Genomic DNA, 24,877 nt, shown 5'->3' with positions numbered 1-24,877 from the left:
GTGTGCAAGTTGCGCACGTTAAAGATCCCTTGGTGGTCTAAAATCGATAAGAGTAGGCTTCGGCCGCCACCCGGGCAAAATTCATAATTTCCTACCAACTAAAAGTATTAGGTGTGTCCCGCGCGCTCATATGACCTTATGCAGTTGCGAGCGCTGTAAAACGCTTACCCCCCCCCAAAAAATGGGTTCGAATCCAGTCAGGTCAGAGGCCTGACGTTGGGTCTTTGGGAAAAACACTGAACACAAATTTTCCAGATTTTGTCTTGATGGGATGGGTAACCGGCTAGATTCTGCTTTAGTTTCAGAGGACCAGGCCTCAAAGTGTTAATGTTATCATTTTACAAACAAGGGAAATTATCTGCTGTCAGTGTCCATATCCTGTTTATGTGCCAATCACTACCTCAAAATTACAAAGTTCTATCGGACATTTTGGGCCGTTTTGAATTAAGATCATGAGATAAAAACTACATGTTCCATCTGCTCTATCAGAATTGTCAGATTATTCTGAGCCGTTATGAAGATATTCAAAGAATTAGTTTCGAAAAAGCTTGACATGATGTGAAACTTTAAATCTTTGACGTCAAATTTCTCAAAAACTTTGATAGAACTTTGTAATTCCGAGGAAGCGCAATGTCACACCTGTGTCAACGCACAATCAACTGCAAATATAGAATTATTCCATCAACAAAAGAGACCCATGCGGTCAAGGTCAGGAGTTCTCCTTGCCCGCGCCATTGACCACATGAGTGGACTTGAGGATGTGATCGGCATTAAGCACCAGGCCACACAGGAGCTGCTGTAGCTCCTTCAGACATTTGTCCGACTTCTTGGCTGCCTCCTCACCAACCCCTAGAAGGGCGTGGTGCGTCGCAGGATGCTGAGCGGCATCCTTCACGAAGGAGGGATCATTGGCTGAGGAGGAGGGTGGCAACGACACAGCCGGAGAGTGGAAACCTGGTCTGCTTGCATCACCAGTGACGCTCATTGCTGCTGATGTCATGTTGGTGGATGGATTGCTGAGGATTTTGGCAGCCGTCACTGTTTGCTTCCGAAGTTCTTTCTGATGATGTCTGGGGGAGAAAAAAAAACCACGCTATATTTGGGGCATACGGAGTTATTGGTGTTATCTTAATGCTTGTTCTTTTCTTTTGCGTTTGATGAATAAAATACATTTTTTAACTTGAATAGAAGTTGAAATTTTTTTAGACTGAAGGACGTGGGGGTCACCTGGTGTAAGAGGCACAATTAGTGAGAAAATGGCTGCCGATGATTAATGATTTCCAAAAGCTTGAGTGTCTTTGGAAACTGCTAAATTTATATTTTTATTCTTTTTACGAGCGTTTTTTAATAAAACTGACACAGAAATTTGTGGGGGTTTTTAATGGATATATAAAAAATGTTGAGACAATAATTTTAAAATCACTAAAAATTATGGTTTCTTCAATTTTGTTATTTCTACGAGCGCCTTCTTCCACCACGCTGCGACACACACACAGGGGAGTGCAAAAGTCGGTATACAGTAAGTACCACGTTGTTATGACACTTAATTCAATAAGATTATTTGAGGAATGCGTCGTATATACAAACAGCAAGCAGTTTGGGCATCTGAACATTGAAGTGACAGATTTCTCTGAATTGAACCAGAGCCTCCTAAATCAGGGGGTCAAGGTGCATTGTTTACAATGAAACAGGAGGTAAATCGAAACCCTTATGTCACATCGATCAATTGGTCTTTAACTCATCAAGGACGAAGCGGACACATAGGTCCGACAGCAGCAGATCAAAAGTAACGTTGAAGGATATTTCAAACCTCCATGTACACTAGAAATACAAGCTTGCATAATATATCATCGCTTACATCATTGTTATCTGTCTTTTTAAGTACCAGATAAAGGAAACAAAATTGAAAACTACGTATGAATCACGAGGTAATGCTTCTTTTAGTATTCCCGAATATCGTGTCTTCAAGCGTTCGAATGAGCAGAAAGCGTGTCCGCAAAGAGTTAAAGGAAAGACAAAAGGCTCAAATCAGAAAGAAAGTATGGAGGGAGTGGATCTAACACAAGCTGTAACTGTCAGAATTACAAAGACAAAAACAAAACACCCCACCCCAGACACCCAAGATTTTTTTTTTTTTAATTAGAAACTTTCAGCTTAAAGTCAAAACTGTGACATTTACAAATGTTTTTTTTCAAGTAAGTTTATTCAGTGTTGAAGGCCATTGGTCCACATCACATCACATAAAACACTCATTTGTTAAATAAACTTTCCATAATGAAAAAGTACAGGTTGTGCACATATCACTTGTCATAGGTTAAACATTGCATATTTCTGTCACTGGGCCAAGTCACATCAGCAGCAAGGAAACTGCAAAGCTTCATAAATGGATGTCTGAGAAGGATAGTGGGGACCAAGTGGTACGATCGAGTTACAAATGCTTAACTGTGGGAAAGAACAAGCCAAAGGCCAGTAAAGGAAGACATACAGGTGAAGAAATGGAAATGGATTGGGCACACCCTGAGGAGACCCCGACAAGCATCATCAGACAGGCTTTGACGTGAAATCCACAAGGAAAACGTTGGGAAGGAAGACCAAAGATGACATGGAGGAGAGCGGTACAAGCGGAAATGGAAAAGATGGGGACATCATGGAAACAGCTAGAAAAGGATGCACAGGACAGGCTTCGCTGGAAAAATGTTGTTGATGGCCTATGCTCCACTGGGAGTTAAAAAAGGCAAGAGAGAGGGCCGAATCAGTCTGGGGGAATTAACAAATTTCCTTTGATGGGTAAAAATACAAAATAAAGTGAAATTCATCTTCAATTTCATGAGAGTTACACCTCTAATGTAAGGCTTTTCTTCAAGCTCATGAAGAGAGAAATGGGAGAGGGGGCAAGGGGAAATCACACCCCAAAATTCTTTTTTCAACTTACCTGAGTCGGGAGAGAATTTCGCCCATGGTTCGCATCTTGCTGCGCGTCTCTTGCAACATGCGTCGGGCGCGGTCCCAGCCGGCGCGCTCCTCCATGAGGCAACTCTCCGTAACAGAGCGCAGCTGTCGCTCTTGCAGCACCTGGGCCTTCAGACGCTCTTCATTCTCGTATGCCTGGACGCATACACACAGAAAATTCCGGCCATTAAAATATGGTTGATATACAACAAATGATGTGACACTTGATGAGAAATGATGAGATGAGATGATTGTTGCAAGCTTTGCTTGAGCAGTATCGCATTTATAGTAATACTATCATCATTATTACTATTTTTATACCATAACCATTACTTTTATCATTATAGCTGTTAAAACAGATGTCTTGACATAGTACCTGATATTGCTAGAGATGTCATTAAAATTTACAGTGTATCAAATGTGAGGCATCGTGTTGAAATCAGGCGCTTGTCAAAAAGATGAAATTGAATAAACCAGCATTTTTCTGCTGGTTTGTTAATTTTTTTCAATTTTCTGTATTTTCGCTCAACATCTTTTACATCTGTTTCAAATCATATTTTTGTGTGACTTCACTGAAAAACGCTGATTAAAGACACAAAAGTAAATTTTCAGTTTACGAAAGTCACAAAACTTTGGCGGCCGAACAACTCTTTGCTTGAGCATTATCACATTTATATTAATACTACCATCATGAAAACTAGTAATATAATCATTTTCTTAGTTATTATCATAATTACTATTATCACAGCGGTGTTGACAAAGTACTTGATATTGCTAGAGATTCCATTAAAAATTTGCAGGGTATCAAATAATCTCCCAAAACTCAGGGGGGGGGGGTGTCGAGTACCCGACCTGGATGAGGGAAATACAAGTGGTACGAGCAACTATGTCACAAAGAATGAGGTTCAGAAAAGTTGGAGGATATGGAACAATATCAAAATACTAGCCCAGGACAGAGAAAGGTGATGTTTGTTCGTGGCCTGTACCCTGATGCAGGGTGAGAAAAGCAGTGATGATGATGATGATGATGATGATGATGATGATGATGATGATGATGATGATGATGATGATGATGATGATGATGATGATGAGCCACTACAACAACGCAAGACCCTCGACCTCCCATACTTTACATTACTTTTCCGATCCAGCGGCCATTTGGGTTCTAGCCATTCGGTCTGGACTCAACCCCCCCATCAGAAAGAAACGAGAGAAACCATTTTGTAAGGTGTGGTTGCAAGACCCCCCCCCCCCATCCCATCATACATAAGACGTGAGTTTCATTACTATGTGGAGAAGTCTTATTTTAACGAGTACCTCCATCCTTCTGGCTGAGATGATGCTGTATCCAACTCAGCAAAAATCCCCCCCCCCCCCACCTCTCACCCCCACCCCACCCCCTCCATTCACCTAGCCAGGCACATGATAACCTGGCTCCTTAAAAGACTCAACTCTCAGCATTCGATGAGCCAGTTCAGCCAGCACACAGCACCACTCCACTGTTTCTGTCATAACAAAAAAATCGACTAAACTACAGAAATCATCTATCTATTTATAATCAAACTGTCTAGTGTTTACTACTTGGACAATTCATTTCTTCTCAGTTTGGTGTCATCTTACAAAGGTTAAATAGGAGTGAAATTAAAGAGAAGTTTGTGATACTGAAATACCGGATGTCAAAATTGGTTGCACACAAAAGTGATATAGCCTTCAGTAACCTAAGAATTAAGTTGTATCAATCGGGGCGCACAATATGTCTACTTCATTAACAGTCAAACAAGAGACCTGGTTGAGCTGAATGGCCATCTCCTGCATCTCTCCCTCCAGGCGGTCAGCGTACGCCTGCTCCACCTGGTCACTCCCAATAGGGGCGTGGCTGTGCCACCGGGCAATGGCATTGGTCATTTTTTTCCGTGGACCAAATAACCTGTGGTAAACAAATTTCAATTGTAAATCTTCTTAGGAGGAGGAGGAGGAGGAGGGGGAGGAGGGGGAGGAGGAGGAGCGGGAGGAGGAGAGGGGGAGGGGGAGGGGAAGGAGGAGGGGGAGGGGGAGGGGGAGGGGGAGGGGGAGGGGGAGGGGGAGGGGAAGGAGGAGGAGGAGTAGGAGAAGAAGAAGAAGAAGAAGAGAAGAAGAAGAATTGCATTTATATAGCGCATATCCGTGCTCTACAGCAAGCTGTAAGTGCTTTACAACTCTATGCTTCTGCATACTTCTGCTAGAGCTCAGGGAGCAACTGAGTGTAAGGTCTTCCTCTCACTGTTCGGATGATTTTTACATACATGGCCGTTTTCATCTTCGTAGAACTTAGAAAAAAGTCAGAATCATCCCTTGCCTGACAGGCAGCCACATGCCATTGTCAAATGCAACCTTAAAATTTATACTGACTTCAGAGATTTCAGCTTTGAGAACAAACTGATTTTTAATTTTACCAGGACGGCAGTTCAGAGGGCCACAAATGTTTTCAAATTTTAGAATTGCTAAATGATCTTTAATTCAACCTCGACAAATTCCTACACTGAACCTTCGAAATTGTTCATCCTTATCAGAGAAGACTAGGAGCTCGATTACACCTATCCTAGGATCAGGGGGTAGTAGGAAATATGAGAAAAATACCTAAAGCTGGCTGGGATCGAACTCCAGACCTTCAGATTGACAAACAAACACCATACCTGTTGAGCTATTCAGCCCCCTTCTGCAGCACTAAATGACCGTTATTGTGTTGATGAGTTTACTCAACGCTGAACAACTGTTTTTGTGTCAATGTGCTTCTCTTTACTCAATCAAACACTAAACATGATTGTGTTGATGTGTTTCTCTTTAGTAAAATAAAACACTAAATGACTGTTATTACGCTGATGAGCTCTTCTTTAGTTAAACAAACAGTAAATGACCATTATCATGTCATGCTTCTTTATAATACAAAATAACTATTATTGAGTCGATGTATTTCTGTTTACAGAAACAAACACTAAGCAACTGTGATATGTCTGTGTGCTTCTCTTTATTCAAACAAACCTAACTCAAGACTCACTTGATCCCAATTTCCTTCAGGTCGTTGTCGGTGAGCGACAGAAACACCTGGAGGTCAACGTCCTGCTCCTCAAACTTGTCCAGGTATTTGCTCAGCCCAAGTTCACCGAGCATCTGTGCCAGGTCACGCGGGCTGGCGTCTGGGCGGCCCGGCTGCTCCAACCACCCGATGGCACTACTGACGACCGGCTGGGACGTGGCGTGACCTGGAATTATGACACTGCCAGTGGCTGCCATGGCGATGGAGAGCGAGGTGGGTGCCAGGGAAGACTGGCCAGGAAACATTGCTGTGGACGGAGGTAGGACACGCTGAGACATTTGGGGGCGGTTCACACCAAAGGAAGGGTCCGGCGGGCGAGGTCCCATTTGCGGAGGAGGTGGGAGAGATGATCCCCCGTCACGGGGTTTCCCAACAACAAGGGGGGGGCCGTGGGTTGGCAGGCTCAGAGGATGACTGGCAGGGGGAGCTGACGGCGCTGGGGTAAGGGGAGCTAACGCAAATCCTCCTTCTCCTCCTCCTCCGCTTGTCTGCCCAGCCGGGACGGTGGCAGTCGACGATGGGTGGGGCTGCGGGGGGTTCGGAGCCAAAGTGAGAGGGGTGGCTGGGTTGATGAGGTGAGAGAGCAGGCGAACATTGTCCGAGCCCGGGGGAGGGTCAGCGTCTAAAAAAGCGGGCGGCGGGTTGCGATGAACACTACCCGGGTGAGCTTGAGCAGAGACTTGCGGCAAGGACTGGAACTGTCCCAGGGTGTCGATATCCCGATAGAAATATTGCTGCGGGACGCTCTGAAGTCCCTGATCTGCCTTGCCGCTCACGCCAGGAGGGAAGGAGCGGGGAGGTAGCAAGTTCCCGGGCTGGCTGGCTGGTGCGGGCGGGTTTCCCATTATGGGTTGTATTGCGGCAACATTGTTGTGGCTGTGCCGGTTGTGCAGGGGGTGGTGGTGGTTGAGGCGTGGCAGGAATGCCCTGGACGAAGGCTGCTGAATCTGCTGCTGCTGTTGCTGAATGTGCTGCTGCTGAATGTGCTGCTGCCGCGGCTGAGTCTCCAGGTGTTTTTGCTGAAGGTGACTCCCATGTATGCTGGACAGAGATGAGGAGTTGTAAAAGGAAGGAGCACTCGTGGGATCACCAGGTAATGAAGAATCTCCAAGTAGACTCTGAGGTGATCGTTGATCGATGCCAGCACTATCACCAGCTGGTCTCATCCTTTCAAGCCTCTCCATCACCCTCTCACCACTTAAACATTTGTCAGGAACTGGTCCAGAAATTTCTGAAAAAATGTCAGTTACATTCAAGCCAGTATTGACCACACCCTTATGAGGCCCCAACTTCCCCCCTATATCCCCCTCCCCCCGCTCTGTATCATCCCCCACACTCAAATTATTCAGAAATCTGTTGACAATTTCCGTTTGCGTCATATTCTCTAGCGGCAATGCGTCACTTCCTTTCGGCAAAACGCCCTCTGCGGGGACTCTATTTCCTGTTGCACGAGAGTCCCCTGCTTCAGGAAACGGAGCAACTCCGACGGGAAAAGAAACCTCAACAGGAAAATAATCCCTGAGAGGCGAGACCCCTCCGCCCACTCGCTCCCCAGTCTGAAGGGACTCTTGCAAATCTCCCGAACCAGGAACTATCAACGGAGCTAACCCACCAGCCCTCGCATTTCTGTTATTCCCATCAGCGCTGTCGCAGCGAACTTCCTGACCAACACCATCGAAACCGCCACCACTAGCGTCGTCGTTGTCAGCAGCAGAACTCTTCAGCTTCCCAACACCAGAAAGGCCAGTTCGTGCGGCGTAGGAAGGAGAGTCGTCGCTGTCGATGCTGCCCTCACGGCTGAGGCCAAGGGCTGCCATCAGACCGCCGCTGGAGCTGGAACTGCTCTTAATGGTTATGGCCCCTGTCTTGGTGAAAGCATTGCTGTCGTCGTTGCAATCGTCAGCATCTGGGGGTGCAATCGATAAAGATAATCCACTTAGAACTCAAATCAAAGATAATAATACGATACTCCACAAAGAGATACAATCCTCTAAGAGATACAAATAATCCTTGAAATTTAAAATACACCTCATTAGTGGATAGCATCTAAAACTGGTGGTTCCGTGATTTTCCTTTCATCCTGGGGTAGGAGAGAAAGCAGTGGCTGTAGGTGCAATGCCACAAACAAAAACCCAACTCCATCACAGAGGGATTGTAAGAAAAATGAATGGGTATGTTGGTGTCCGTTGTATTATATAGAGAAGTTGTTTGAGGAGATAAAGAAGAGAAAGACGCTATTAAGAGCATAGTTGCTGTGTGTTGCTGAAATACAAAAATTATAATATTATTATAATAATAATAATAATAATAATAATAATAATAATAATAATAATAATAATAGTAATATAATATCAATTGAAAGTTAGATTTTCCTCCCCCCTCCCACAGCAACCAAGACCGTCCTCTCATCCCTAGAGATGGGGGCAGGGGAAGGCATGGCAGGTCCCAGAGGGTTAATGTTGTCAACAAGCAAGAAGCAAATGGTCTCTCCATTTCTCCGCAGTCATCTCCATTTCTCCGCAGTCATAGGCATAGGGCTCTCCGATAAGTGCATGCTTAATACATGTATGTAGCTGAGTATTCCCTACGTAAAGTCACGTCCAGTACAGTGCTGACAATGAACCTCTGATTCCCACCCCACCAGTACCCGTCCCAACTCCAGGTCAAAGAAAGGTTGTCCATGGAGAGAGGAGAAAAGAAAAGTGATAATAATAATGATAATAATAATTTATTTATAAAATGTAATAAAGTAAAACAATAAATAGAAAGAGTAAGATATATAGTAAAGTAATATGACTCTTTTCGGGGTCACCCTTGATCCGTTAGCTTCCTCTTTTTCTTTTCCTATTCGAAGAGTACTAATACCCCCACCACGAAGAGGTGGGTCTATTTGGGGGGGGGGGGGAATAAACCTCTAAAAGATAAAACTACTCCACCAAGAACTCAAATCAGAGACAAAAATATTTCTCTAAACTTTAGAACAAAGTTAAACACATTCCATGAATTAAGATCAAAGATAAGTACACTCCATTAAGAATCTAAATTTTTTAAAATACAAACATTCAACTAAGAATTTAGAACTCAAATCAAAGATAAAAATACTCAACTAAAATTTAGAACAAAGATAACACACTCCATGAATTTAGATTAAAGATAAACACTCTCAAATAAGAATCCAAATTAAAAAATACAAACACTCAGCTAAGGATTTAGATGAACGATAATGTCGTCTTAGACAGGAGGCCAGTTTACACAGTGTCATTATGATGGAAAAAAACAAAAAACGCAAGAGGAGAAAAGGAAAGTGGCTCATTGTACAAGCGATTGTCTTATACAGGTAGCCATTAGAGCAAGTTCGACTGTACTCCACTAGGATTTCAAATCCGAGACAACCATCAAATCATACCTCTACTCCCTGGGCTGTCGGTAAAGTCGTCTGGGTTGATGGGCGATGTGACCTCCCTATAGGACAAATGTCGCTGCTCTTTGCCCTCCTCCTCTGACGGGAAACCCACATAGCCGCGGGAGAGTTGCGGGCCTGTGGAGATAGAAACAGGAAGATGCAATTGATCGAGTTGGGAATTTTTTTTTGCTTTAGATTAGTTTAGAAAGAGTTTTACGGCACATGCAACACAAAACAATTAGGTAATATAAGCGCTGAAGATTAGAGGTGTTACTTTAGTAACATATAAATAAAAGAATAAGAGACAAGGATGATAGGTATTTGATAGGAAGATGAAGCTAACCACACCAGTACACCCGCCAACCACCCACAGTTTTGTTTTTTTAGTTGTTTTTTTTGTGACAGTTTTACAGCACTTGCAACACAATAAGATCATGCAAGTACCGAAAATTAGATAAGTTACAAGACAGTAACAAACACAAAAGAAAAGGAGGAGAGATAAGAATGACAGATGTTTGAAAGGAAAAAAGGAGCAAGCCACAGGAGAGTACCCACCAACCACCCAGTTTTGCTGTTTGAGCAAAAGAGAAGCACATAGACCCGGTAATAGGTCACTTAGGGCAGGGGAAAAATATGAGAGACAGAAAAGAGAAAGAAAATAAGTAAGACGTACATGATGGCCCTCCAACCTCCTAATTCAATAAACAGTTTGGGATAAACTATATATTTATATAAGATAAGATGAGATAACATTTTACTGATCTCCACCAAGCGAAACAAGCTGTGGCATGGTAAATACATCCATGTGCACATCAACATACTCTAATAGCAACACACACACACACACACACACACACACACACACACACACACGTCTACATACTTACACATACACACATGCACGCACTCGAATATAACATACATGTCTCTTCTCAAAAGATACGCTCTAGAGGCAGTACAATCAGTGATTATTTCAGAGCAACCTCAGCTTCCTAGGAAATATTCAGAGCAAACTGCCAATTTGCAGTGCTCAAACCAATCATACTGACAAAGAATTTCAATCTAAAAATTGTAACGCGCAAATTTTAAAATAACAAACGAAAAAAATACTGTTAATCTCACTGTGTCCTCCGGCAGTCTCGGGATTGCGGGTCCGACCAATCATGCGAGCAATAGCCTCAGGACCGTCGCGGATGCTGGGTCCACGAATTTTCCCTCGGACGTTGCCATTGGCCAGTTGACGTTTCCGGGAAGGAGCCTCGTCCGATGAGCTGAGATAAAAGTCCAACCCTGAGAGAAAGAGAAATAGGACTTTGCTTTTGCTTCTTTATCAGTTTTTGTTACACCTTTCGTCCCAATTGGTTTTTTTTTTTAGTTGTTTGGTCCTTGGTCCCAGATTTCATTACAGCTATTATAAGGATCACGGCAAAAAGGAGATTCAACAGAACTTAACTAACGTCATTCATTAATATGTTCATAGCTCTTTTATCTAAAGCAATTCAGACCGAAATAAAATAAAAAGGGACAACCTGTGGTAGAACAATTGAAATACCAGTCAAACCAAACCCCTTTATACCACCCCCCCCCCCCCAATTATACCATTAGCACAGCTATAATGCCAAATTCAATTCCGCTTGTCCCATAACAGGCAGTATAACGGAATTTGACTGCACCTCTGTTGAAAGACGAGAAATATACAGTGATGAAATGTGCCTGTAGCACTTTGACATGCTCACAGCCTAAAGGGGGTTAACTCTGTCCATAACAATCCATGATCCATCTTCCATACGCTAATCTGTTCTTTGTTGCCTGCCTGTCCCCTCCACTTTCTAATGCTTATTTTTTAATTGAAACTCCACTTGAACATTTTTACATCTTATTCTTTTGCCTTCACTTCAATGAACAAAATGTCTACTGTATCTGGTAAAACAAATCCAGTAACTGGCCTCTCCCAAAGCCGAATTCAAGAACACAGGGACTTGTCATAAATCTGGAAAACCCACAAGCTCAGGAGTTGAAACAAAAAATGCAATCGAAACTGTCCATGACAGCCACCCATTGTCGAGAAGAAAAGTGTTTGGTATAGACAGAAGAACGTCATGGATGGAATCATCATACTATTTTTTTTTTAAAGAATGCAAGGGGAGAAGTGAGAAGTGGTGATTTCGAAGGCTAAGAGTAAGACTCTGCTATATTTGAAAAATGACGTACGACAAAGTCTTCCACGGAGCTTTTAGTCCTAGTAAGAGTGTTACGGCACTTGCAACACAAATAGGTCATATAAGTGCAGACAATTAAAGGTGTTACTAGCGAATAACATACAAAGAAAAGAAGGAGGAGAGGTAAGGACCATAGACGTTTGATAGGAAAGAAAGTGCAAACCACCCACTTACACAGGGCATTCGATTTATTCTCGTGATTGTCTTGAAAAGTCTGTCGTCACTCGAGCAGGTTCAATGGTATCTGAATCTTCGTCACTTACCCGGCTCTGTCCTGAGGCAGCCTGGAGGCAGTATGTGGTTGTCGATGAGACTGACAATTTTCATGTACCCGTTGAGCAGAGCCGTTGACCTGGCCGTGTCGCCGTTGTACGCCTTGGCGTGGACATTCACACCCTGCCGTCAGAGACATACAGCACTAGGATAACCACCACAGTTGAAATATCACTGCCCTTTCAGCATTATTTAAAACTTTGCCCCATGAGACGCTGATCCGCAATGGTGTGATATATCAACTAAACTGCTGTAGCAAATGTCTCCTATTTGACATGTTAAACTTATAATTCCCTTTCTGAATGGATTGCGTGGCCTTTGAGGTGAAATATCAGTTTGTTTACAGCAATTGGGGTTAAAAAAAAATAAATTTATGTAGAGTAGACCTGGCATTCTATGAGTGCTGCTTTACACTTAGGCCATAATGAGAATTCGAGTGATCAGTGTGCTAGATCCAATGTTCTCAGTTCCTATTCTAATTCCTTTTTTTGAGAAATGAGATCATCACATTCAATTTTCTCAATACCCTGTAAATTTTATAATGGTTGCGGTATTTTTGCAGAGATATAGGTACAGTAGTCTCCGCCTAAATGCACGCCATACAAAAGCACGCTCCGCTCAAACACATGATTTCGTAATCGGACGGGTTTTTTACTATATAATTTAGACGTACAAACGCACGGTCACTCCCTCTAAACGCACGCTCCGATCCGCGAAACACACCGGCAGTTAAAGCTTGACAAAGGGTAATTCTCACAACAACCTGCACAGCTTGCATAAGACAAGCTTAGAAAACCGGATATTAGATGAGACTGCCCCTCACGCCGAGCAAAGAGTGATGGACAGCGTTTTCACACCCAACTTTCCACTGACACATAGGTCTAGGACTGGTCGGTGAAATGTTGGGGGGGTTGGGGGACTGAAACGTCTTTTGAATGGTCACTGGAAATGCATCTTTGTGAGAAGATTTCTGACTGGTGTTTGGGTGACTGCATCGCAATGTTTAGTTAGACCTAGGCCTGTGATACGCAACACACATGAATGCTGTAAAAAAAAAAAAAACCCACTAGATAGGCCTCTATAGGAATAACTAACTCACTGCCAGGCATTTCTCTGCAGGGTAACTGAGGAATGCCAGGCTTTCGGGACCATTTTCAAAAAATCACTGTGAGCTTATTATTTTGTGTACAACACTGAACTTTTCAACAAACAATTACATTGAAACATACTCAACAAATCAAAACAATTTTTGTGACCTTTATCGTGTGAAATTTTATGAGTTTGTGAATATGTAGCAAAATCAAGAAAAAAAACTTTTACATAACATTTAGGAGCTTGGTACATTCAGTTGATATGCATGCCTTTATATCTTTGTCTCTGCAAGAAATAGAGGTTGTATCACTGACAAATGTTGAAGAGTCACTATGAAAAGATATCTGACGAATTTTATATAACTGGAATATCATTTAAGTCATCAGTCCACCCATCCTGAGCATCAACATCTGGGTGTGTGGTTGCAGGACAGGGCATGGCCACTGGGGGAGGGGTGCCACTATTTGAAGTTTGTTTTGTAGACCTAGGAAGGTCTATGTCAGCTGTATTCCTATCATTTGGGGTCTAAATCTACGTTTTGCGATCTTTGACGTTTGCGTGACGGGCCTGAACTGGGACCGGGAAGCATCGGATCATTGGTCTGAGCATGGGGAACACCTGATTCTAGATCTAGGCCTAGATCTAGCACAATTTTCATCTTCACTTGTGTCCGCACCTCTCCTATTTCCTTTCCTATACTCATTATCAACTCTGTATGGTAGTTCATTATCACTATCATCTGCAAAAAGATCTAAATCTGACCCTTTTTTGATGAATGGGTCCGTCAATTCATATGTTACGACCTCGTTGAGACGCCGTCGCCATTGTAACTGAGCGTTAGTAGTTTTTAGTTCAATTTGGATGAGTTAGAAAAAGTCTGATTATTAAGTAACTTATTCAAGGAAAGTTACCGCAACAATGCGGAATCGAAACTAAACTGGCTTATGTCGCCTGCTTCCGACTGCCAAGCCTAAAACACGTCAGGGAATGTTTGAAAAATAGTAGTAAAAACGCACCCGACGGGTTTCGGGTTTGGCAGATAGCGGTCTACGCGGATCACCCGACAGGGTTCGGGCACGGCAGTGAGTGAGTTAAAGATTAGTCAAGTAAACCTAATCAGCTGCGCTCGAAGAACTTATAACGTACTTATTCAACTAATCCTAAAGGAAATGTTTCTCTGAATGTAAAGATTTATGATTCTGATGTCGTCCATGAATGTACGGTAGGGGGTGGTCGCATGGAAAGCCACATGGCTGGGCCATCGTCTCTATGACTATCACCAACAGTTTCCCCTTAAGCTATCTGTTCCTGACATTTTATGAGAGTTTTTTCTTCCTCCCCCCCCCCCCCCCTCCATTCAAGGCCTTTGTATTCTTAACCGCAGTCGGGGAATCCGTCACAAAACAGTCACGTGCCGTCACATTATCAGCTCAAAGTGACATCCACCCCAAAGGGAGGTCACTAGAATATCAAGACAATGAGATGACTGCGTCCCTTCCTCCCTTTGCAAAGGTTCATATAAACGCACGCTCCGTATAAACACATGCTAAGGAGCCCTCCCGAGCACCGTGCGTTTAGGCGGAGACTACCGTATAGTACTGATGTACCCCATCTGCATCCTGATCCGAAGGGACAAAGGTTGTGCACTCTGCATGCTGCATGGGTGGAAAGTGCTAAATCAATATAAAGGTGGAGTTGACCTGCTTCAAAATTTACACCTAGCTTAAGCAGGGACCAGTGACCAATTACTCAAGATATTTGAAAAATTTTTTAATCAGAGTGTTCAGAACTGAATTGACAACAAGAATATGCCCTTTTTTCAATATCCAAAATTTTCGACAACTGGGACCTTTCTCCAGGCACACACGCACAATTTTGTTTTCTGGGCTCAGAACAGTTGAACAGCTTGCCAATAAAATGTTTTCCCACAACTCACGTGTTTCAGAAACAGCTGCACAATAATCTCGTGGCCCTCTGACGCTGCTTTCATCAGTGGAGTCATCCCTGTGCCCGGCTCTCTGCGAGAACAACAACAAAAAAAGAGTTCAGTTTAGAGTGAGATAAGAGAAGCACCTGCGCTCATATGACCTTAGCAGTTGCGAACGCCGTAAAACCCTATACTACTACAGAGAAGCACCTGACCAGACCATTAATAACTTACTTACCGAGAAACCAGTCATCCATGTCTAGGTGCTGTTTTAGCCTCAAAAAGAGAAGAACATTGGCACCAATAGCGGTCATTAAGTCTGGTCGGTTCTACATTTTCACGCTTTTCCTGTTTCTCCCTTTTGCTCTCGGCTCTCTGACTCTATCTTTGTGCACCCGTCTGTCTTTAAATCTATTTTACTGTAGGTTTGTCCGTCTGTCTGTTTGTCTGTCTGTCCATCTGTCCCTGACCATCCATCCATCTGTCTGTCCGCCATCAATCTCTTTCTCTCGATTATCCTGAAGTCATTTATTAAACCACACTCAGATCTCTCTCATCTTAGATTCCCGAACATTCCCTGACCCTACGGCCATTTTTCATTTATTCCACAACTACCCTTCACCCTATTTCTTTTGTTCTCAAATTTTTTGGCCTTCAGTCAAATGCGTATAACTTTAAAATGGCCTTTCTGTGACTAATAGGGCAAAAAATAATACCCCAAAAATGACTCTTTTCCCATCCCCCAAAACATCTAAGGAATGTAGTGCAACATACAACATATCAGCCCTTAGAAGCATAATTCCTAAAATTTTGGAAATACAACAAAAATATGAATAAATTACATACTCCACTCAAATCTCAAACTGAAATCTGCAGGACTGCTGGATTTTTTTCCTTTCAGCAAGATTTCCTTTTAGAGAAGTTGCTCAAATAACCAAAAAAAAGAAATCGAAGATTTTATTTTTCTACAGTCTTACTGCTGTTTTCCTGATTTACCATTTTCAGTTTAAGCGGACTCCATTGTATCTATCATTAAAAAGACTAGAAAAAATCAAAAGAGTGATTGCACTACAAACTACACAAAACCAAAATGTTCAACCATCATTTTTTCAAAACAGTGATAAAAGCGCTAAAGACAATATATGGGCGTAATGAGTCATCACGGGTGTGGGACTTACAGAGCATCGGTGCTGGCCCCGGCCTCCAACAGAAAAGCCACAAAGTTCTGGTGTCCGGCGTACGTGGCGTGAAACAAAGCAGTCAGTCCGAACTTGTCCACTAGGTCAAGTCCCGCTCCATTCTAAACAAATGAAAATGAAACAATAAACACAAACAGTGGAACCAGCATTGCTCAGTGTTTTTCTTCCCCATCGACACAATTTAGGTCATTTTGGAGGCTGGCTTTCAAACCCTGCCTTTCAGGGACAACTGGGCAGAGAGGGATACAACATCACAGCAGAAAGACCAAGATACTCATTAGAAATTCTCCCCACTCAGGAATTAAAGTCGGGTCTCCTGCATGCGACAGAGAAGCGTGTGTAACCTTTACACCAGACAACGGTCACAAATAACGGTATAACAACCAAACTGGTAATGGAAATGGAGTTCAAGTAAAAAGAAACACATCAACACAATAACAGGCATTTAGTTCCGGGGAGAAAGCAAGAGAAACCAACAGAAACAACAGAGGGAAAGGAAAGAGGTAGAACCTACCGGTGGAGCCCTCCAACAACTCGTGACACGTGCTCAACACATTGCTTAAGAGATAGGACCTCCAAATATGACGTCCATCTCCACGAGGACCCTGTCTTGTGGGTGCAAAACTCCCTGAATACTTTGCATAAGTCGTGTCAGTTCAGCCAGTCCACAGTATCACCGGGTTGTTTACATTCGTAACAAAAATCTACCAAACTCCAGCTAATCCTTGTTATCTTATAATCAGATTATTTGTTTATCGCTCTGATCAGGCATTTCTATTCAGTTTGTCATTCATTTTAAGTAAATAGGTTAATTAGAGGCGGAGTCATAAGGGAGTCTGTAATGTTGAGAACTTGAATAACAAAACTGAGTGCCCACAAAGAGGAAATCGCTGTTTCATATACAATGTGAGTCCACGACAAAGTTCAGGAACTATCCACTGGGGATTCAAACTAAAGTCATCCCTGACTAGAGTGCAAAAAGAAGTTCCAACTCACCCTGACAAGCGTGCGCGCAACAGTCTCATTCCCACAGCTGGCCGCCAACATGAGCGGGGTGTGCCCGCGAGGATTCTTGACATCCTTACTGCAGCCGGCGTGGATGAGCAAGTTCACGATGTTGTCGTGGCCGATGTAGCAGGCATACATGAGTGGAGTCCAGCCACCGAGGTTTTTCCTGTCCAGAGAATCCGCCTCCTTTCTGTTCAACAGTTTGAAATAGTTCATTTAGAAAGAGACAGTCGGCAACTTATTGCTGGTTCTGATAACGAATATATGTGAGGTTGATATTTCAAGAAGTGTTTTTCACTTTGATAATATAACACATGCTCAATAATAATTGAATATAAATATAATAACCAAGGAGTACTATATCAGATACAGTACTCCTTGACAATAACATGTATAATAAAATATTGAAAACAACAACAACAAAAAGAGGAGGAAGAAAATAAATAAGCATAGAGTAATAAATTGATAACTAATAAACACCTAAAATAATAAGAATGCAAAACAAATAAAAAAAGACTTTTTTAATGAGGAAGACGACGAGGAGAGAAGGAAGAGGTAAAGACAAAAGGAGGACAAGGAAAGCAGTTGATTCAAAAAGCATCTCAACTGTCTATGCGCTGCTATGGACTGATCTCAGGACTATATGTGAGGCAGCGTGGTGGAATCAGGCTCTCGTCAATTTTTGGGCATGTAAAGTTATTGGTATCATCTTAAAGCTTCTTCACTCGTCTTTACTTGGATAAAAAAAATATCCATTTATCTAGAATACAAATCAAGATATTTGCAAAAGAAGGAGGTGGGGGTCACCTGTTTTCAGAGATAAAATTAGCGAGAAAACGGCCGCCAAAGATTAGTTATTTCTTTAGCTTAAGAGTCCGAGGTAACTGAAAATGGTCATTTTTTGCGCCTTTAATCAACGTGTTTCAGAAAAATCCACACATAAATGAGTTCTTTACATTACATGAAAGGTGTTGAGCAAAAAAACAAAAATTTGATAAAAATTCACAAACCTGCGTAAAAATGAATGTTTCTTCACTTCGATTATTTTTTTGAGAGCCTGATTCCACCACGCTGCCTCACATATATACTATATTTCTCAATATTAATACCAAAGGTAATGAAAGAGAGATATATACATTTTTAACAAAAATACAACCTTAATATCATCTGCCTGGAAAACAACATACAGAGGTCAAAAACAAACAAACAAACAAAAACAACAAAAGAAACTGAATGTTGTCATGTACTTGTAACAGTGACCTACTTGCTGATGATGGCACGGACCCAGTCGTACTGACCGATGCTGCAGGCGGTGTGAAGGTCAAGGGGGACTGGGGTGAAGTCCTCCCAGTCGATGGCGCTCCAGCCCCGCCAGACGGACAAACTGCGGTCCAGCAGCTCATTCTCCGATGCCTCGTCAGACGCTTCATATGACAGATCAGACGACATCCTGTTAAATCAAATCATCAACAGGATAGAGTCACCTCCTTTCAATAGACATCGTATCTTTGCTGTCACATGTTAAAAAAGAGTCCCTTTAAATTTCCAGCGTTTTCTTGCTCTCATCCATTAAAGCATGGTCAAAAGGAGCGCTGCATTTCCCTTGCAACAGTGACAATAGGAGGCATTACATTCTCAACATTTTGCTTGGTTTAGTTCATTCCACAACTGCAATATTTGGGGAGGTTCAAATACATTTTTACATTGTTGTTTGTTTAATAGGTGGTCTTAAGGTGTATTCTCAATATTTTTCTCATATCATGCTTGTTATTTTGTAATCATCTTTTTTTTTCTGACACTAGTACATATAGGTTGTGGGTCACATCTTCGTTGACATGTGGTAGAATCTCTATCAGTACAAAAATTTATTACATATCCCTCCCTCCCTCCCCCTCTCCCTCTCCCTCTCTCTCTCTCTCTCTGAGGTTAAAAAGAGCACATTTGAACTGTTCCAAAGCATTGTGTACTTTGAATGACACTTTTTTTCATTTAGGTCTCGTTCTTCTATTATTTACGAGCTGAATTTTCTGCAGCTTTCTTTGATGTCAAAAGTGGTTCACACTGCTCAGCTTTGCAAAATTTCTGTTCTCATTAGGGAACTCTGATGTCAAATCAGTGAGCTTTCAATGTCAAACAAGTTTGGATTGTGATACAGCACAGAAATAATATACTTGTAATTTATAATTTATACTTGACTAAATTATCATTATTACTTTTTCTTGTGCAAAGGAGCAAGATCAAAATTGTATTATATAACCTTCTACTAGAAGGTCACACACATTACACATTCGAATTTGACAGTCGTTGTGAAAGAATATACCATTAATTATGTGACAGAGAGGTTTTCAGGCAAAACGCATGCAGTCGATATCATTATTAATTATAATCTTTCGCCTGTAAACCGTAAATACTGACCGACCATTGTGTTTGCTAAATGCAGTCACCCATATTTCAATGGTCTAAAGATTAAGAGGAGCTCACAGTGCCAACGCTCAGCCCCGCGAGTCATAAATCGACTGATGAGATCGTGAATTCCACACAGCTGGTGTATTTTCTTATTACGTCAGACTACACGTTTGAGATAATTGAAAAACGGTTTTTATAGGGACATCTTGTCCCCGTCGGATTATATGAATGTGCGGCCGCCGCGCTGCCATGTTTTTTTGCTTACTTCTCTGCAACATTTGCATGATTTTGGATTCCCTGTGTTTTTCACATTTTAAAATAACTGTGGTTAGCTGTGTGATTCTCGGGAAAGTAGTCGAGTACGGTTGACATTGAAGAAACCAAGGACAGGCCGAGGCGTGAGCCACGGACTTTTGAAGACTGCGTGAGTAGCGGTCGAGGCGCAGCGCAGAGAGTTGCGACGAGTCAGTGCAAGTTGGATCGCTACATGAGGTGGGTGTGTGTAGTAAAACCGTATGCATGTATAGTTAAACTACAATAACATTTTTCACAAAATAATTTAACGCCTCGCCATGTTACTGAATGGAAGTGGAAGTAATCATAATAAGTCTTATTTAAATGACAAGTTGGTTATTTCCCTTGTTAGAGATGTTTGTTCCTTGAGCATGTTCAATTTTTCAATCCATCAAAAGTTGTTTTCAAGTCTGCTGATGTTTCAAGTTTGCCAGGTGCCCCTGGCTTTAGTGATGAGACAGCATCAGAGGTCCAGATGTTCTGTTTTTTATATTCAAATATATTTCTTTCCTCTATACAGCTGAAAGTTACAGAGATTGTATTTTTTGGTTGTTTCTTTTTTCTGACTTGTGTTTCACAAAAAAACTACTGATACCGATAGCATGTTCTGTTATCAATTCTCCTGTACACATACATCTCTGAAACATGAAAATTCTTGTACTGAAAAAGTGCAAAACATCGTGAATGGCGTTACGGTAACTAGCATAATTTTCCATTCGTCTTGCATAATTTGGCCATCTAAATTTGCAATTTAGAATAATTCTGTGGGGACAGGACATGCATCTCACCGAGCACTTTCAAAAATGCAAAAAAACGATTTTCAAAAATTTGTGGAATTCACTGTTTTATCAGGCGATCGACAAAGTAGTGCAAGCAGTCTGGCAAAAATCTTCTATAAAACTATAACAGTATAGTTCAAACACTACAGACTACCAACACGACAACAGAACACAACACACTACACTATCTAAACTAAACTGTCTACAAAACTAGATTTTAGATCTAGTGAACTGACAACACACATCTTCATACATGCAACTAAACGTAGAACAACGCATCTTCCTGATTGGCTGCTAATCTGATGTCATCACTACCTGGAATACCCACAGACTATCTTTATTATAAGGCCGTGGAGGTGTAGCAAAGATCGTGTTATTTATTACACAATACAGTACGAAGAGAATCTTTGGAACCATCGAAAGGAACGACATGTTGGATCAGAGGTAAAATTTCACACTTGCAGCTAACTGTAGCACGTCAGCCATGCTCTGGCGAAGGAAGAGATGGCTTAGATTGTTGATGCTCAGAACCGTAAGAACGCTGTCAATGCTTGAAATTGAAACATGGTAAACGCAAAGACAATATCAATAAAGCGCCCTAAAATTGCCGCAAAGTCGCCCAGAGATTATCCCCCCCTCCGGGCCCGATAAATAATGCGCAGAAGAGATAAGCAGCAGCATCGTCGGAGCACTGCATCATATCACATAATTACCGGGAGAGATCTACGTCTCCTGGATAAATGTCGTGCCAGCCTTTGCCATGGTAGGTATACACGAGTGACGATCTTTTGTTCCATGCCGTTGGCTATGTTTAGATCATGTAGTCACGTGATCGGAGGGGTATCCTGGTCTGATGTCACACAAGATGGCCGTCTTCTTACCTAAAAATAGTGGGTGTCGTTCTAACATGCCGTTAAACTTAGAAATGACGCATCTTTCTGATTGGCTGCTAATTTTAGTAATGTAATGTCATCACTTCCTGGGATACCCACATGGAACGACGTGTTTTCGGTAACATTTCGGATTTTCTAGCCTAGATCTAGATCTAGATCTAGAATCTAGATCTAGATTCTAGATTAGATCTAGATCTAGATCTATTAGGCCTACCTGGACATGATGGAAGACGGCACGAAAATTGCCGTAAAGACGCAGGAGGACTAGATAATATCTAGTTCTAGATCTAGATCTAGATATCTAAATTTAGATCTACCAACCCCCCCCCCTCCTGCATTTTTAATCACTAATACATTTAAAAAAATAAACAACAACTTCAAAGTCAAAGCAACTCTACAAATTAGGCCTATAATTTATGGAACTGTTGGTCAGTCGGGAGCAGGAAAAGAGAAAAGAAAAACTGTCCGGGACCGGAATCGAACCGCTCCAAAAGTCATTGCTCGACATCAAACGCAGACGCGCTATCAAATCAGCTATCAGAACTTCCGAAAAATGGTGTAGATTAAGCATAATATATACATAGACACTTCCATCTTTGGTGCCGTGCGGTTGTCTATACTTAGATGTAGTCACGTGATCGGAGGGGTATCCTGGTCTGACGTCAAACAAGATGGGCGCCTTACCTAAAAATAGTTTGCATCATTTCTACTTTTAATCGCATGTGTCGTTCTACGTTTAGTCGCATATCATCATCATCAGCAGTTTTCCTTAAAATTACCTGTAGCCTGTAGAGTCTAGATCTAGATATCTAGATCTAGATCTAGATCTAGATATCTAAATTTAAGTATCATCAGTATCTTAGACTTAGTCTTGTCTTGGTCCCTGCAGTCATCGATGATCGCTTGCTAAACTCCAATCTCCAACAAGGTCCAAAGCAAAATAATGACAAACACATGACCTGTGTCTTTAACTTTAGACTTTACGGAGAAAAATTAGACCTACTTATTCATCTAGAATTAGATATAGACGACCAAGTGACTGGTGATGACATTTTTTCGTGCGATAACCTCTAGTCTAGATCTACAGTTCTAGATTTCTAGGTGTGCAGAGTGCAGGGTGTAGGGAGAGACGCTGGAAGAATAGAAAGAAATTCAAAACCGGATGTTGTTAGTAGAAGAAGTGGAAGACGGAAATAGATTTTTGTGTATCAACATAAAGTTTCGGTAAAAGCACAATTACAAATTGAGAATCGAAAATATCAAAGCCCACCTCTTGGTAAAGTGGCTGTTCAAATATTATAATCTTACACCTTTTTGGGGACTTTGTGACCCCCCCCCCCCTATTCTTACACTTTTCTTACACTTGCCTACCCCCCCCCCCCCCACCCGTAATATTACATTGTTCGCTTATAATACTTTTTGCCATTTATATTCCACAAATCCGAGTTACAATCATTGATCCATGCGCTATACATAATATGGGAGGACTTCCGTAACGAGCGACCACTATTAAATCTAGATTATACTCAATGGCTTACAAAATCCTGATGGGAGACCGAAAGCCACTGTTATACCATCTATTCATGACAAAATTACGTGAAGAACATGAATATGTTCCGCGTAATTTTTTAAGCCACGGAATTATACGATCGTTAAAACGTGCAGTGCAATCTTAAGATCGGTAAATTGCGCAGAACATAGATTTCCACAGATATCATACGTTACATAATAATGCGCAGTTCTACATTTACTAAAAAAAAAATTACAGAGTACATCATTCAAGCAAAATAATTATATTGCATACATTTTTAGAGAATTGTTTTTACAGTACATGTATATTAAAAAGGTCAGGTGGTAATGATTAACGCATCATTGCCGAACACCTCTTTTAATCTTTTTAATAGCTGTACCCTCCCCCAATTAATGTATTACAGCAGCTAATCATTCTTAGAATGCTCTTGGTAATGATTTAGGCGATTTTATGGAATCAGCAAAATGTAAGGCATCGTGGTGAAATCAGACACTTGTCGAAATACATGTGTAATTATAAAATCGTTGAGACACCGCATATCCATCGGTTTGGAAATTGTTTATATCTGTTGTTCTTTTGTTTTTGGCTCAACATCGTTTATGTCCAGTTATAAACACAATTCTTTGTGAATTTTACTGATAAAATTAGATTAAAGGCACACAAAATGTTAATTTTCTATTTCCAAGGACTCTCAAGCGATAAGAATGACCAGACTTTAGCGGCCATTGTCTTGCTTATTTTAGCTCAGAAACCAGAAACTTCCCTCAATCGCAAACGTCTCGACTCCTATTCAAGATAGATGGTTATATTTTAATCGGAAGCAAGACAGATGAACAAGCTGTAAGGTGATAGCAATAACTCCACACGCCACCAAAAATGACGAGCGCCTGATTCCACCAAAATGACGAGCGCCTGATTCCACCGAGTCGTGACAAATGCTTCTGCACGCGTATGAAGCCGTTTAAAATTACGTACCTATCATTCTATCTTCGGGGCTATTCCAAGTGTATGGCCTCCTTGTTGAAGGTGTTGTAAATCAATCAGTGTGAAATTATTGTCTTGTCACCATTCTTTTGAACGCTAGCCGCGTTCGTTTTCTTTACCTAGCCTATGCGCTTCTCCTGGACCTCCCAGCCATGGTAGAATGTTACAAGATTGCTCTATATAATTTGAGAGTTTGCGCGAGTGATCAGCACCCAGTGCATGACAAAGAGGAAAGAACTGTACGCACACCTCTGCTTAGAGAGACTGAATGGATAAAATGAGGCAGCGACGACTTTCGCTGAGCTGTGAAGTGCAAGACATCCGAAGAGGCAGCGCATGGGTCAGCGTCACTCGACACACTTGGGCAGTAGAGCCGTGGTAGAGACGCTGATAGAGGAGGACAGCATGGATCCACACTCACTCATGAAAACGATCACTTTGTTATTTCATTGAAGTATTTGAGTATTGATGGCAGTCATAATTACAGCACTTTAACAGTACTGTAGTTGTAACTTAAGTTTTTGTTATCCTCCACCTTCAGATTGGTGTTGTAGAGATAGACCCTCTAAAATGTTAACTCAGCTTGTGTTGTTCAAGATTTCTTCCTTTTTGTGTGCAAATCAAAGTGAATTACTCAGTAAAATTTCAACAATGAATTTTCTTTCGTTAAAAACAATTGAAAAATGAAATTGAATTAAAGCAATCAATCAATCATTCATTTACTATATTTGAGAGTGCCCTTGATAACTTCCATCATGCAGGGCACAGTCGAGGCGGGGTGGGCCTGTGACAAATTGGCATGCTTCCGTGTAAACGGGGTCAAACACAGAGAGAGAGGGGGGGGGAG

At 41.8% G+C, this 24,877-nt stretch overlaps 1 protein-coding gene across 3 annotated transcripts; it reads right to left on the bottom strand.

The window, feature by feature from the left end:
• Nucleotides 1-128: 128 nt before the first annotated feature.
• LOC101860609 lies at nucleotides 129-22,656 on the bottom strand. Of its 3 annotated transcripts, none has more exons than XM_005109387.2 (12): nucleotides 22,295-22,656; nucleotides 18,408-18,593; nucleotides 17,132-17,333; nucleotides 16,115-16,236; nucleotides 14,946-15,027; nucleotides 11,908-12,040; nucleotides 10,548-10,715; nucleotides 9,429-9,560; nucleotides 5,984-7,928; nucleotides 4,735-4,876; nucleotides 2,933-3,105; nucleotides 129-1,070 (listed from the first exon to the last, which is right to left on the bottom strand). In XM_005109387.2, exons 2-12 carry the CDS (start codon nucleotides 18,590-18,592, stop codon nucleotides 710-712), a joined length of 3,645 nt encoding a protein of 1,214 aa, XP_005109444.1. In that variant the 5' UTR covers nucleotide 18,593; nucleotides 22,295-22,656; the 3' UTR covers nucleotides 129-709. The 3 variants fall into 3 exon arrangements, with proteins under 3 accessions (XP_005109444.1, XP_035828528.1, XP_035828527.1); XM_035972635.1 differs by lacking the exon at nucleotides 22,295-22,656 and adding an exon at nucleotides 21,336-21,618; XM_035972634.1 differs by lacking the exon at nucleotides 22,295-22,656 and having other exon boundaries at nucleotides 18,408-21,323.
• Nucleotides 22,657-24,877: the final 2,221 nt, after the last annotated feature.

The sequence above is a fragment of the Aplysia californica genome, unplaced genomic scaffold (assembly GCF_000002075.1).
Source record: "Aplysia californica isolate F4 #8 unplaced genomic scaffold, AplCal3.0 scaffold00774, whole genome shotgun sequence".
Taxonomy (NCBI): Eukaryota; Metazoa; Mollusca; class Gastropoda; order Aplysiida; family Aplysiidae; genus Aplysia; species Aplysia californica.
The sequence above is the reverse complement of the archived record's forward strand: the minus strand, read 5'-3'. Positions and strand labels throughout refer to the sequence as shown.